The 10,968-nt window shown below is 46.7% G+C and overlaps 1 protein-coding gene and 1 long non-coding RNA gene across 10 annotated transcripts; both read right to left on the bottom strand.

Annotated features, from left to right (window-relative positions):
• Positions 1-1,240: 1,240 nt before the first annotated feature.
• Positions 1,241-5,322, bottom strand: LOC119320688. Of its 9 annotated transcripts, XR_005155060.1 has the most exons (7): positions 4,784-5,316; positions 4,429-4,530; positions 3,771-3,870; positions 2,692-3,658; positions 2,432-2,581; positions 2,248-2,360; positions 1,241-1,648 (listed from the first exon to the last, which is right to left on the bottom strand). It is a non-coding gene; the product is annotated as an uncharacterized LOC119320688 (long non-coding RNA). The 9 variants fall into 9 exon arrangements; XR_005155053.1 differs by having other exon boundaries at positions 3,771-4,530; positions 4,784-5,322; XR_005155057.1 differs by having other exon boundaries at positions 4,429-5,314.
• A 1,402-nt stretch (positions 5,323-6,724) lies between these two features.
• LOC119301691 lies at positions 6,725-8,802 on the bottom strand. The gene is made up of 4 exons (XM_037578683.1): positions 8,768-8,802; positions 8,593-8,686; positions 8,090-8,181; positions 6,725-7,620 (listed from the first exon to the last, which is right to left on the bottom strand). The coding sequence occupies exons 3-4, from the start codon at positions 8,165-8,167 to the stop codon at positions 6,979-6,981; spliced, it is 720 nt and encodes a 239-aa protein (XP_037434580.1). The 5' UTR covers positions 8,168-8,181; positions 8,593-8,686; positions 8,768-8,802; the 3' UTR covers positions 6,725-6,978.
• Between the last annotated feature and the right edge of the window lie 2,166 nt (positions 8,803-10,968).

Raw genomic sequence — 10,968 nt, 5'->3', positions numbered from 1 at the left:
TTAGCCGTGTGCGGTGCCCCCCTCCACCATATTCCACCTCGGTCATATCGTCGCGGAGTTTAGGCGAAGCCCTGCGCCGGTAGAACATCATCATCGTCACCACGCCGTCGTGCTGACGGAACTCATCCCCGAAGCTTTGCTGGATCGGAGCCCGTGGATCGTCATCGAGCTGAACGTGTGCTGAACTCGGAGGTGTCGTACGTTCGGTGCTTGGATCGGTCGGATCGTGAAGACGTACGACTACATCAACCGCGTTGTCATAACGCTTCCGCTTACGGTCTACGAGGGTACGTGGACGAACACTCTCCCCTCTCGTTGCTATGCCATCACCATGATCTTGCGTGTGCGTAGGAAATTTTTTTAAATTACTACGTTCCCCAACACAAGGTTCATGTTGCAGACTTTTCAGACGACGAGTAAGGTGCCTTAGGTCGTGATCTTTCACTCAGTGATGCTGTTGGAGTTGATGGACTCACTTTATATTCCAAGCATTCCGCTGTTATCGTATTTAGATGGCCTTAAGTCATATTTATTGTAATAAGTTCCCTTTTGAGACATTCGATGTAATAAGTGTGTGATTGCTACTCTGTTATAAATCCTTCAAGTACTGTGCATGTCAGCATTACCGATCCAGGGATGACACTGTTGCACAGAGATCAGACAGTTTGAGGTCTGGTCGCTACAAACTGGCAAGCTCCGGTGGCACGACCATGGAGGACCGGTGTTTCTACAGGCTATGTCAGGTGCTGGAACTAGCACGACATCAAGCTGCAACCTGCCAACGGTGATGCTACGAGTGGTGAGGCACACAACTATGAGCAAAAAGACGTGATGCTACCAACGACGATCTAGGATGCTGGAATCGGCAGCGTGGAGAGCTGCGATTGGCGGCGCCATATGCTACAAGCACGCGATGAGGGGATGCTAGAATCAGCTATGTGGAGAGCTGCAACCGGCGCGCCGTTTTGCTACTACCGGCAACCCAAAGTGCTGGAACAGATGAGGAAGAATGCTTCCACGGCGAGCCAGGGAGCTGCAACCGGTGATGAACACTACTAGGAAGAACCTTACCAGTAGCGTGGGTTTTTGGACTACCAGTAGCGTAGGTTCTCATGCTACTACTATGACGCTACAACTATTTTTTAGCAGTAGCGTGTGTTTTACCCCACGCTACTGCTAAATAGACATACCAGTAGCGCTGGTGCCCCATGCTACTAGTATTCCACACCCACACTACTAGTAAAGGAATAGCAGTACCGTTTCTATGATACACCCATGCTACTGGTAACAAATTAGGATTTAAAAAAAATAAAAGTCTACCTATTTCAGTTTAGACATGCATTTCACAATACGTACATGTTATGCATACAGTCAATCATCAATCATACATATCTGATGTAGATAATTAACACACGCACGCGCATGCGCGCCGCGCGCACACACACACACACACACACACACAATATATGCCACGCGTCTATGTCGTCGGCGTCAGCGCCTCCACAAGGCCGTGTTGATGGTGTTGATGTCGTCTTCGTTGCCGTCGTAACCCTGTGTCGATGCCGATGTTGTCGTCATCATCGTCGCCGCAGCCCAATGTCGATATCGTATTCGTCGCCGCCGTAGCTTCATGTCCATGTGTTCCCTACTAGGAACTCACAAATCCTGGAATTAAATAATGAACCAACACCACTACTAGGAACTCAAAAGAAGCTGGAGCATTAGTACAATATAACAGTAACCTATAGATCACTAAGTAACAATAGCAGAAACAAAAGCATATAGCAGCAGCATAGTATATATATATGAATTATAAGCAGTTCCTAACAGACCAATCCTAGAAATTGGGGAAAACCCAACTTAAGAAGGATACAGTGCTAGGCATGACCAAATCTTATTATAGATTCCGAATCCAAGATTTTGAGGCAAATTGCAACAAGCAAAGTTTGTGCACCAAGTAGGAGTAATTCCCAGGTCATTCGCAAGCAAGCAAGCAAGAAGGCATCAGCAATAGCAGATTATTACCAACATTGTACCCTTTACCGTCAGGTCACTTCAATTTAACTCTTGGTTGCAGATGTATTATTGTTGTATTACTAGTAATCATCGGTAGTAACAGCACTTGGTGTGTCAATCAATAAGCATCAGAACCAACAATGTCTCTCTAGCTACACAATCATACTAGTATTACGGTCTATTTGACTAGTATGACGGTCTAAAACAGAACAGAGGGGAGTTTGTAGGTACCTGGGTTTGGCCGTGGACGCCGAATTCAAGGCCGAGATATATACTTGTAGAGCATTTCAGCCTCCTCATAGTTATCAGGCTGCATATAGGCCCAGGCGAGGTTACCCAACAACCTTCAAGACAAAGCAGAGCCTTAGAATGGCGTTTGCGGGACAAATGAAGATGTACGAAAGACTTTCATTACCTTGCCTTTTCATCCCTCAAAGAGAGATATAATACTCTTCCATGAGATTTAGAAATCTTTGCTTTCCACCGGTCAGAAGCTAGATCCACATCAACCATTCTCAGCTTCACTATCAGCATTTCAATCTGTTTCTTTTGTCCTACCGCATTTCTGGTTCAACACAGACGAAGATTGTTATAAATACTAGGCTACCAATCATACACAAATGTGATATGGGTTTATTATTAGATTATATACGTAAATTTACAGGTCCGAGATACCTTGTATAGGTCAAGAAGAATATTGTTAAGAGACTCCCGAGCTTCATTGGGACAACGGTCACAGAAGGATCTTATCGCATCGATGGCTTCTTCAGCCCGGTTTGCTTGTTTCAATATAGTAGCCATATCCTTCAATGCACTCTCAATTGTTCACCACTGTTAAGAGCTGCTCAGAACAATGGAACTGCCTTGTTTGGATCCTTTTCAATTAATTGGAATAATAGAAGCAAAGTGAGGAAGCAAAGCTAGACACAAGCTTATCTTATGAAAGCTCTTACGATCAAGATTGTAAATGCATCTTGATTGATTCACAAGTCTGCAAGTGCCACAGATAAAAAATACACTGTGTAAACACAGGTAATGCACAAAAGCATTTCAGTCCATCAGGAAGAATGAGCACCTGTTACAACTACTAGTGAGACACACATAGTGCAGTTGACCATCACATCTTGCCAAAACCGTTTCGATATAATCGTTTGATACAACAGACTTCCACGTTTACAATCATGGTGTTTAGGATACCTATTTATTTTTCTAAGATCAGTGCTTTAGCCTGCTACACTAGAAGCAATACCAACTGCTACTTTCTACTCTCCTCATCTGTGAGAGGAATAAGTAAATCAAACACTCATACACGTTCAACACCACCCTCCACGATCCAAGTAGTTATCAATTAAATAGGAAAAAAACTACTACATATTTCTTTTTACACCACATGGAAAACCGAAATCCATCGGCCACAATGTGTGTCATACTGCCGAGCATGGCTAGTAATAACTATGCCAACAAAACAAGGTTGTCCATGGAATTTCAGACATAACAACACTTAGAGCTCTCGCCTGCTGAGCTAGACAGCGGTGCTCCTAAACCTAAAAGGCGCATCTGGACTCTAACAGCAGTGTTAGATAACTTACCAAAATCTGATGACTGGTAGCAATGGCAACACAAAACTATCGAAGAAAACTGCCTGCAAACATGTATCCATATTATGGGGCAGAGTTGATGCATCAATGTAGATGTAGCATACCAAATCAATGGAATATGAACCAAAATAGCAGAATCTAGATTCAGAATCTGACCAATAAGCAAGAAAGAGGATCCAAGAGCGCCGCTGAACTGATTTTGTTGCTTGGAGAGCCAAGTCGTTAAGGTCAAGGAGCCTCAGACCAGCATCATGGGCTTGGTTAAGATCAAGGAGCAACTGTTCTTATCAGTAGAGTTTAGAAGAGGAGGAAAGAAAGGAAGAGAGAAAAGCTAAGACCAAGAGAGCATCTATTCTAAACTGAACCAGGTAAAGCAATATAAGTATCTATAAATAAAGGGCTATATCATTTAAACCAATGATACTGTTAATTACTAAGCATGTAAAAGAAACATCTGATATAACTAAAGCAATAAAAGAAGTGTCACCACATGCAACTACCATGACTATGTGATGTGCAATATACAACTAAACCACTAAAAGATGATGTACTAAACAGAACAAGAAATACCAGTACATGGTATTTAAATAAAAACTAATATGTATTGAACACAGATACGGCCAACAAGAATATAAGCATGTAATTATACTTGCAGCAAGAGAAACTGAAATAAAAGGAACATTTAAATAACAAGAACTACAACCAGAACTAGATCATGACCACAAGTTGATCACAGAGTTAGAGTAGCATCAATTCCACATGAACACATCTATATGCATGGTAGGTTAATGGTTTAACTGTCAGTTAAGGATACAATGCTAGTATATCAAACAAGTGCACATAGGACCACCAGCAACACATAGGACCACCAGCAGCACCAAATCCCCAATGACGATTCCGTAGGCATGAACTAGAACTAGAGTATGGACTAGTGGATCAACCGGAGCATTAGCACATCAACAAATCTAGGCCCAAATATGAACCCTAAACAGTAACCAACTACCCCAACTAATTTCAGTAAAGCACAAATCAAGTAGCAGACCATAGCCATCAATCCAAGCGTCCTCAAGAACCTAAGTCATATTACCAGTACACGAAGAGGACCAAGATCACCACGGCCATGGTCTAGGCAGTAGAGGCAGCAATTGGGCAGAGAAGGAGAAGCTCACCATGAAGGGGTTATAGCCGAGGCCGTGCATCGCCACCGCCGCGGTTGCGGTGTGGCCAACTCACCGTCGTCACATGACGGCAGGAGGGGAGGTACGCGAAGCCGTGGAGAGGCAGGCGACCGCCGCATCGCCAGCGACCACTGGGCCGCATTAGTGACGCGTGCAACACCTAGGCACAGCCAGGAGGCGAGTCACACAAGAGCAAGGCGCCGGAACCACGCCGGCGACCTAGCCCCGCAAGCACCGAAACCCTAGCAAGGTTTGACCGAAGCGAGCGACCACACGAGGCAGGGGAAAGCAGATCGAAAAGGTGGATCAGGTAGAACTCAGTGAGGGGGAGCCGTGGGTATGCTGGACGGCGCCAGAGCTCGCCGGAGTTGGCAAGGGAGGCCAGCGGCAGGGGCAGCGATTTGGGGATCGCGTGGGAGAGAGAGAGAGAGAGAGAGAGAGAGATGAGAGAGAGAGGTGAGGAGGCCAGTCGGGCCAGTGGATGTCTATCCACAGCTGTAGCGCGGGGCGACAAAGAGCGTTAGTGCTATTGCTTTAGTTGTAGCATTGCATAGGTTCCAAGCGCTGCTAGTGTCTCTTGACCTGGCCGTGTGGTGTGGCACATTTAACAGTAGCGCCGTCCACCCTAACCATCGCTGCTGCTAAATTGTATCAGTAGAGCTTGTTATTCCTAGCGCTACTGGTACTTAGCAGTAGCGCTTCTGCTTAAACCAGCGCTACTAGTAAAATTCTATCTATAAGCGTTTTTCTAGTAGTGGAAGTATGTATCCACGACGAGGCCGGAGAGGTGTAACCAGCATGGGGGCAGTGATACAACCGGCAGCCGGCGAGTTGCAGCCGTATCCAGCAACGACCGGCAACGGCGAGCTGCATCCTTCGAGAGGAGAGCTCCACCCAGTGTTTGGAGGGTAAGGCTGGGTGCGCGCGGGGGGGTGGGGGGTGAGCTGCTGAGCGTTGACAAGGCGGGCGCTGCCGCGTCCTCGCGGGGGCGACGAACTGACGATGATGAGCACGTTGAAAGCAACTCAGTGCGGTGGATATCACATACAGGATGCGGATAGAATTTGGACGGCTAATAATGCGTCAATCGGACGTGTTCGGTGCGCCGGCCGAAGGCGCCTATCGTTAGCCAAAAGATAAACCAACAAATCTCACGCTGGACTGGCCCAGATCGGACGTCCTTCCTGCACCTGATCGGACGGCTTGCCACTAGTCTCATACTCGTATCTAGCGGTCAAATCTAAACTGGTGGAGTCCCAATATTTGAGTGCCCCGTACTCTGTGGTTGGAGATGCTCTCGTTTTTTCCAAAAAGAAAAGAAAAGAAAAAAAAAGAGATGCCCTCGTTGAGTCGGTTTGTCTTCGTGTCTAGATTCGTACTCCCTCCGTCCGGAAATACTCGTCGGAGAAATGCATAAAAGTGGATGTATCTAAAATTAAAATACGTCTAGATACATCCATTCCTCCGACAAGTATTTTCGGACGGAGGGAGTATTTTTTTTTTGAGGGAGTGTCTAGATTCGTTGTCTTTGCACACCCCGACCCCAGCGGACGCACCCCACCCTCCCGGCCCTCTTCTCTATTTATATTTACTAGTTGACCCGTTGCGCCAAATGGCGCAAAGGCCCCTTGATCCCATGTGTGCTTTGAAAATAAAACCATGTATTAATTGTTTTACTTTTGGACAAATAGTATGTAACAAATGGAAAATAAAAACCATGTATTAGTTGCATCAATGTTTTTTAGTAAATTAGCTTCACAATATCAGCTCTTTACCATAACAGGGGGGAAATGAGTTATTTATATGAATGATTGTGTCTACATCGTTCATACAGGAATATATTAAACGGCAGATGTTGAGCACGTGTCCATAGAAGCATGAATTGCATACGTAATAAATACTTATAACATAAGAAACATTACTTCTTACACACATAGCTTGGCAAGTCTTGGTTTAAAGAGGAAGCTAATTATAAAATTGCATCTAGCTTCTGCAGCCACGGCAAGCAAAAGGAGCAGAATACAACATAGATTGAAATGCCCATGTTTTAAAAACCCATCCTGATGGCTCTTAGTTTGGCAAGTCTTGGTTTAAAGAGGAAGCTAATTATACAATTGCACCTAGCTTCTGCAGCCACGACAAAGCAAAAAGGAGCAGAATACAACATAGATTGAAAGGTCCAGGTTCTAAAAACCCATCCTGATGGCTCTTAGCTTCTTTTCTGACTTGATCACCCGACGTTTGAGTCTCTGCGCCACCTTCTCTATGTTGATAAGAGGGTCATTGATAATCTTATCTACAGGTCCTTCCCCAGGTGACATATTCAACGCCGTTACGTTGGATATATGATCAGATAATCCATGCATGTACCTTGTTAAGACGAACCAGCCCATAGCGTTTTGCTTCTTCTCATATGTAGCAATCATTAGCTTGTTCTTGATGGATCTGATTTTTGTCTTCATTTTCTTCTTGTTGTACCTAGCCATATTAAGCTCATGTTTTAGAGACCGATTTTCCTCCTCGAGTTTCTTCATGGTGCTGTAATTATAGTCTCTTATCTCTGTCTTCACTGTGCATTTAATGTACCCAATTGCTTCCATAGCAGCACTGTCTTCTGACATAGAATGATCAACAGATTGTACCCTAGGAATAGCCATTCGATTCCTATCATTCCCAACATATGATGTGGGTGTATGGAACAATACTGTCACACACACCCTGCTGCCATCATATACTCTGGTTCGGTACTCAGCTGGTGGAAGGCCCAGAGTCTCTAAAAGAACATCCAACATCATCCTGTAAGGTATTTTGACCATCGCTGGTACTGCCTGTGGTTTTAAATAGATGCCACTGTTTAGAAGGGCGGCATGACAATAATACAGAGGCGGTATAAATTTGCGAAATAAGATAATTGGTTCTCTCCAGCAATGAAATCAAAAAAATCACAACCAGCGCAAACACCATCTCTTTCTACAGATTAACTGCTGATATACTGGAAACAATGTGAGGTAGCCTGACCCCACATTTTTTGGCTGTACATAGCTTTAGCTTCATTTTCAGGAGTTTTATCAAGGTTCCGATAGTAACGAGAGATCAGTTACATGATATAATAGCGCAAAAAAATTTATGCAACGTAGGGAAGATGTGAGTTACTATTTTGAGGTCCGAAGGAATAAAATGGCTAAAATAAACTGTAAATGGAGTTAGTTGAATGCCGTGATAATATATAGGCCAATGCTAATATTAGGTTGTCTCTGAAATAACTGGGACTGACTGTTTTTAATTGTAATCACTAACCTCAGAACCGTGCCGTGAATTCTCATATTGTTTGTACCATGCCACATATGAAGAAAACTGGCTGTGGGTTACTTCCATGCTTGCCACCTCATCTTGCAGTGTGCAGATATTAATTAGTAGGTTATACAGGCTGTTGACATTTAAGAGAAGCACATAGCAAGCTAAGGAGAGGAATACTACAATGGTGAAAACTCGTTTTTTCCTGTTATTAATTAATTGTTTAGTTTGGTTATAGAAGAGATTTCTTAGGAATTCTGCACTTGTACATGTTCTGTTTGTTTGCGTCTGTCGTTCTGTATTTTATAATGCCTAGGTTGAACCTAATTGCAGCATATCATTAACATCAGAGAATTCTGTCAATCAACATCAGAATATAGTATGAGCTGGGACCAGAAGTCAAACAATATGAGCAGTGGCGTATGGGCATGACAGAAATTATAGGCATTACAGGAATTGGTAAAGAAATCACTTTAAACATCTGGTTTGTTGGGGAGAGGAAGTAACCTCATCCGTCTGTTCTTTAGGCTGGTCATTGACGGAATGTTCTTCGGCTGGAGAAAATATGGCACGTATCTCTTCTGTGTCCGTTGGTAGCTGCTGTAAAAGTACGGGTCTAGCTCTAGTTAGAAAGAAAGGCACAAATCTCTAATCTAATTATCAAGTGAGAGGTGTACTCACCTGTGATTCTCCTGGGAGCTGCTCCGGATCACCGGGTGCTGAAACACGAAGGAGGGGAACAACAAATAGATGAGTACACCTCCCACTTGATAATTAGATTAGAACAAAAAGACACATGGCCTTCAAACATCACTATCTCACAAAAGCATCAGCATCAGCATATCCTCATACAAGCCGCGGAAACTGACACGTGAACCATGCACAACCAACGCAAGATGAAAACACACGGCAGCATTCATCGAGCAACCCTCACGCATTTCATCAAACACCTAATAGGCATGCACCCATAGAGAAGCAGAGAGGCTCGAACTAACCTGGCCAGCAAGAAAGGAATGACCCACGTTCCTACGAAGGAGCCAACGCGAAATCCAAGGAAGCTGCGCACGAAGGGAGCAAATGGAAACAGACCAGATCAGTAAATCGTAGAAACAACGGCAGGAAAGAACCGGTGGAGCAGAATAGAAAGAACCTCAACCAACAGCACCAATGGAGGAACGGATGGCCATGGTGCAGAGCTGGAGGACAGGGCGTTCGAACGGGACGAAGCGAGGTGACGAAGAGAGCGCGCACGAGTGGGCGAAGCGAGCGTGCACAGAATGAGAAGCAGGAGAAGAAGAAAAGGGGGAAACCGAAGAGAAAAGGAGGCCCTTGCCCACCACAACGGCACGCCCAACTCGCACAGAGCGACATCGGAACCCACGAAGCAGACACCGACACGCGGCCTGCGTGGGGTCGGAGCCCAATGTCAGTGAGAGCGGCGAACACGCGCAGGGCATTCAGCAGCCTGGGCATGGCATACGCACGCGACGCCGCAGCGGCCATACGGTGTGACACACGCGCGTCGGGCACAACAGTATGGCACCCAGCAGTCAGCAGCACGGCCGCAACGGACGAGCAAACCCAATCTAGCCACCAGCCAAACAGAGAACCACCCACCCGAACAGAGGGCGCAGAGATGGACAACGGGTCAAAGCGAACACAGGCTAACAGTTGATTCCCAATGATGAGCGGGGTCAAGAGAAGCGGGACCGAAGAGGCAGCGGCTAACTGACCCACCGGACAGAGAAGAACACGCCCGCGAATGGTAACAAACGACCCGAAGGAAAAGCAATCTGACCAGTACCAAGACGCGATGCGGCATGGCGATGGTGCCCGCTGAATACGTGAGCCTCTCGGTCAGCAGAATCCCACCCGCCAGCCACCGTCAGCAGAATCCCATCCGCCCGCCCGTGATCCATGACGCCCACCCGCCCGTGATGTTTTGACCGAGTAATGTTTCGTGGACTCCGATGACCGGTGGGCTCGCCGATGTCTTCCATTGGCTGGGTTCGATTTTCTCGGGTGACTCGCTCCTGATGCGTCACGTGGCTCGTTGCGTGCTGACCGCGTCGTGCCAGCGTGGGGCGCGCGGATGGATTGGCATGGGCGCCCTGGAGGGGTCGGTTGGCGCATACGCACTCAAATCTGTACGTCCCCGTTTGCGCTCTCATGATGACAGGTGGGCCGGTGCCACTCCTGGTCCTATTAGTCGGCTGCTCTGGTTGCACGCCTCACGGGATGGGGTGGTCGCGTGCGAGTGGCGGGGTGGCGGGCGGGATTGGCGACCGTAAAACACGCAGCGCCCATGATGCATGCCCGCCTGTGACGCTCGCGCAAGTGGCGCGGCAGGATCGGCTGCCAGCACCCGGAAAAGGCTCACCCAGCCAATCTGACGAGACGCCAATCCCACATGTCATGGCCTGCAAGAACTCACCCCGCGGTCAAAACTAAAACAACAGAAGATCCAACGTGAACGACCGAAGGAAGCTGCTGTTTGACCAACATCCAACGGCTGAAATTGAAGCAAATCGGGGGACAACCGTGGAGACGAGTTGGCTAGGTTCATTATATGTTAAAATTATTACTATTATAATTATTGTTTATTACTATGTTGCGAGGCCGCCCTTCCTGCCCTCCCATCTCCGGCCGCCACCGCCCTCCCTGCTCCGACCACCGCCGGGTAAGTCCTCCCTCATTGCCGTCCCTCTGCTGCCCCTTCCAAATCTGCCAGTGACCCCCCAGGTCGCTGCCCAAACTGCGCCGCCCCCCGGAATCCCCAATTCACAAATCCAGATCCGGCGTCTACTCCAATTCCTTCCTCTTCCCAGCCCAATCAGATCCTCGCAGGTATCCGAGTTCAGGTTGTAATTATATTTTTCTTC

This window comes from Triticum dicoccoides, chromosome 1B, assembly GCF_002162155.2.
Source record: "Triticum dicoccoides isolate Atlit2015 ecotype Zavitan chromosome 1B, WEW_v2.0, whole genome shotgun sequence".
NCBI classification, from domain to species: Eukaryota; Viridiplantae; Streptophyta; class Magnoliopsida; order Poales; family Poaceae; genus Triticum; species Triticum dicoccoides.
This window is presented reverse-complemented; position numbering and strand designations above follow the sequence as displayed.